Genomic DNA, 972 nt, shown 5'->3' on the forward strand with positions numbered 1-972 from the left:
ACTGGTCTGTTTTCTGAGGTATCGCCTGTAGCCCCTCTTGTCTGCAGCTTGGCTCCGCCTCCTCCCCTCTTGACTGGTCCGTTTTCTGAGGCATCGCCTGTAGCCCCTCTTGTCTGCAGCTTGGCTCCGCCTCCTCCCCTCTTGACTGGTCCGTTTTCTGAGGCATCACCTGCAGCCCCTCTTGTCTGCAGCTTGGCTCCGCCTCCTCCCCTCTTGACTGGTCCGTTTTCTGAGGCATCACCTGCAGCCCCTCTTGTCTGCAGCTTGGCTCCGCCTCCTCTCGACTCCGCTTACAACTTGGCTCAACTACCTCGTCAACCTATCAGAGTATTGATCTTAATCAGTGATGCTGATCAATTCTTTTAGATAAATGATACATTTTAGAATGTAACGTCACATTAATGTGAACAACTGTAAAGTTTTAGAAACAATTTAACCATTTCATTTTGCAGGTTTTAGTTCTGGTTTGGAACTGGAGCAGAACATTGCAGAGGTTTTATTTTCTATTCCAGAGCACCTACCAGGACAACTGGTTCCAGATCAACACCAGCTACTAACCTGGTCTAAAGATCTGGTGAGGTATGGATACTAACCAGACTAACTAACCCTTAGGAAGGCTGCTTTTTCTTTTTCAGGCGGTCATTTCTTCAGTGGTCTCCACAGTCAGTTAGCCTCCTCCATCTCATTTGATTCTGTGTTTCCTCTGTATCCTGCATCCATACACTGTGTCCTGCATCCTTACACTGTGTCCTGCATCCTTACATTGTATCCTGCATCCTTACACTGTATCCTGCATCCTTACACTGTATCCTTCATCTTTACATTGTATCCTGCTTCCTTACACTGTATCCTGCTTCCTTACATTGTATCCTACATCCTTACACTGCATCCTGCTTCCTTACACTGCATCCTGCTTCCTTACACTGTATCCTGCATCCTTACTCTGTATCCTGCATCCTTACACTGTATCCT

At 46.8% G+C, this 972-nt stretch overlaps 1 protein-coding gene across 1 annotated transcript in view; it reads right to left on the reverse strand.

The window, feature by feature from the left end:
• Positions 1 to 169: 169 nt before the first annotated feature.
• Positions 170 to 972, reverse strand: part of LOC106526944 (putative E3 ubiquitin-protein ligase UBR7) — a gene marked incomplete at its 3' end in the record, with an annotated part of 14,696 nt that continues 13,893 nt past the window's right edge. The window contains exon 9 of the mRNA XM_014021679.1: positions 170 to 319. Coding sequence (XP_013877133.1) covers positions 170 to 319 — 150 coding nt within the window. The remainder of the gene's footprint in view (positions 320 to 972) is intronic.

The sequence above is a fragment of the Austrofundulus limnaeus genome, unplaced genomic scaffold, assembly GCF_001266775.1.
Source record: "Austrofundulus limnaeus strain Quisiro unplaced genomic scaffold, Austrofundulus_limnaeus-1.0 Scaffold301, whole genome shotgun sequence".
Classification (NCBI taxonomy): domain Eukaryota; kingdom Metazoa; phylum Chordata; class Actinopteri; order Cyprinodontiformes; family Rivulidae; genus Austrofundulus; species Austrofundulus limnaeus.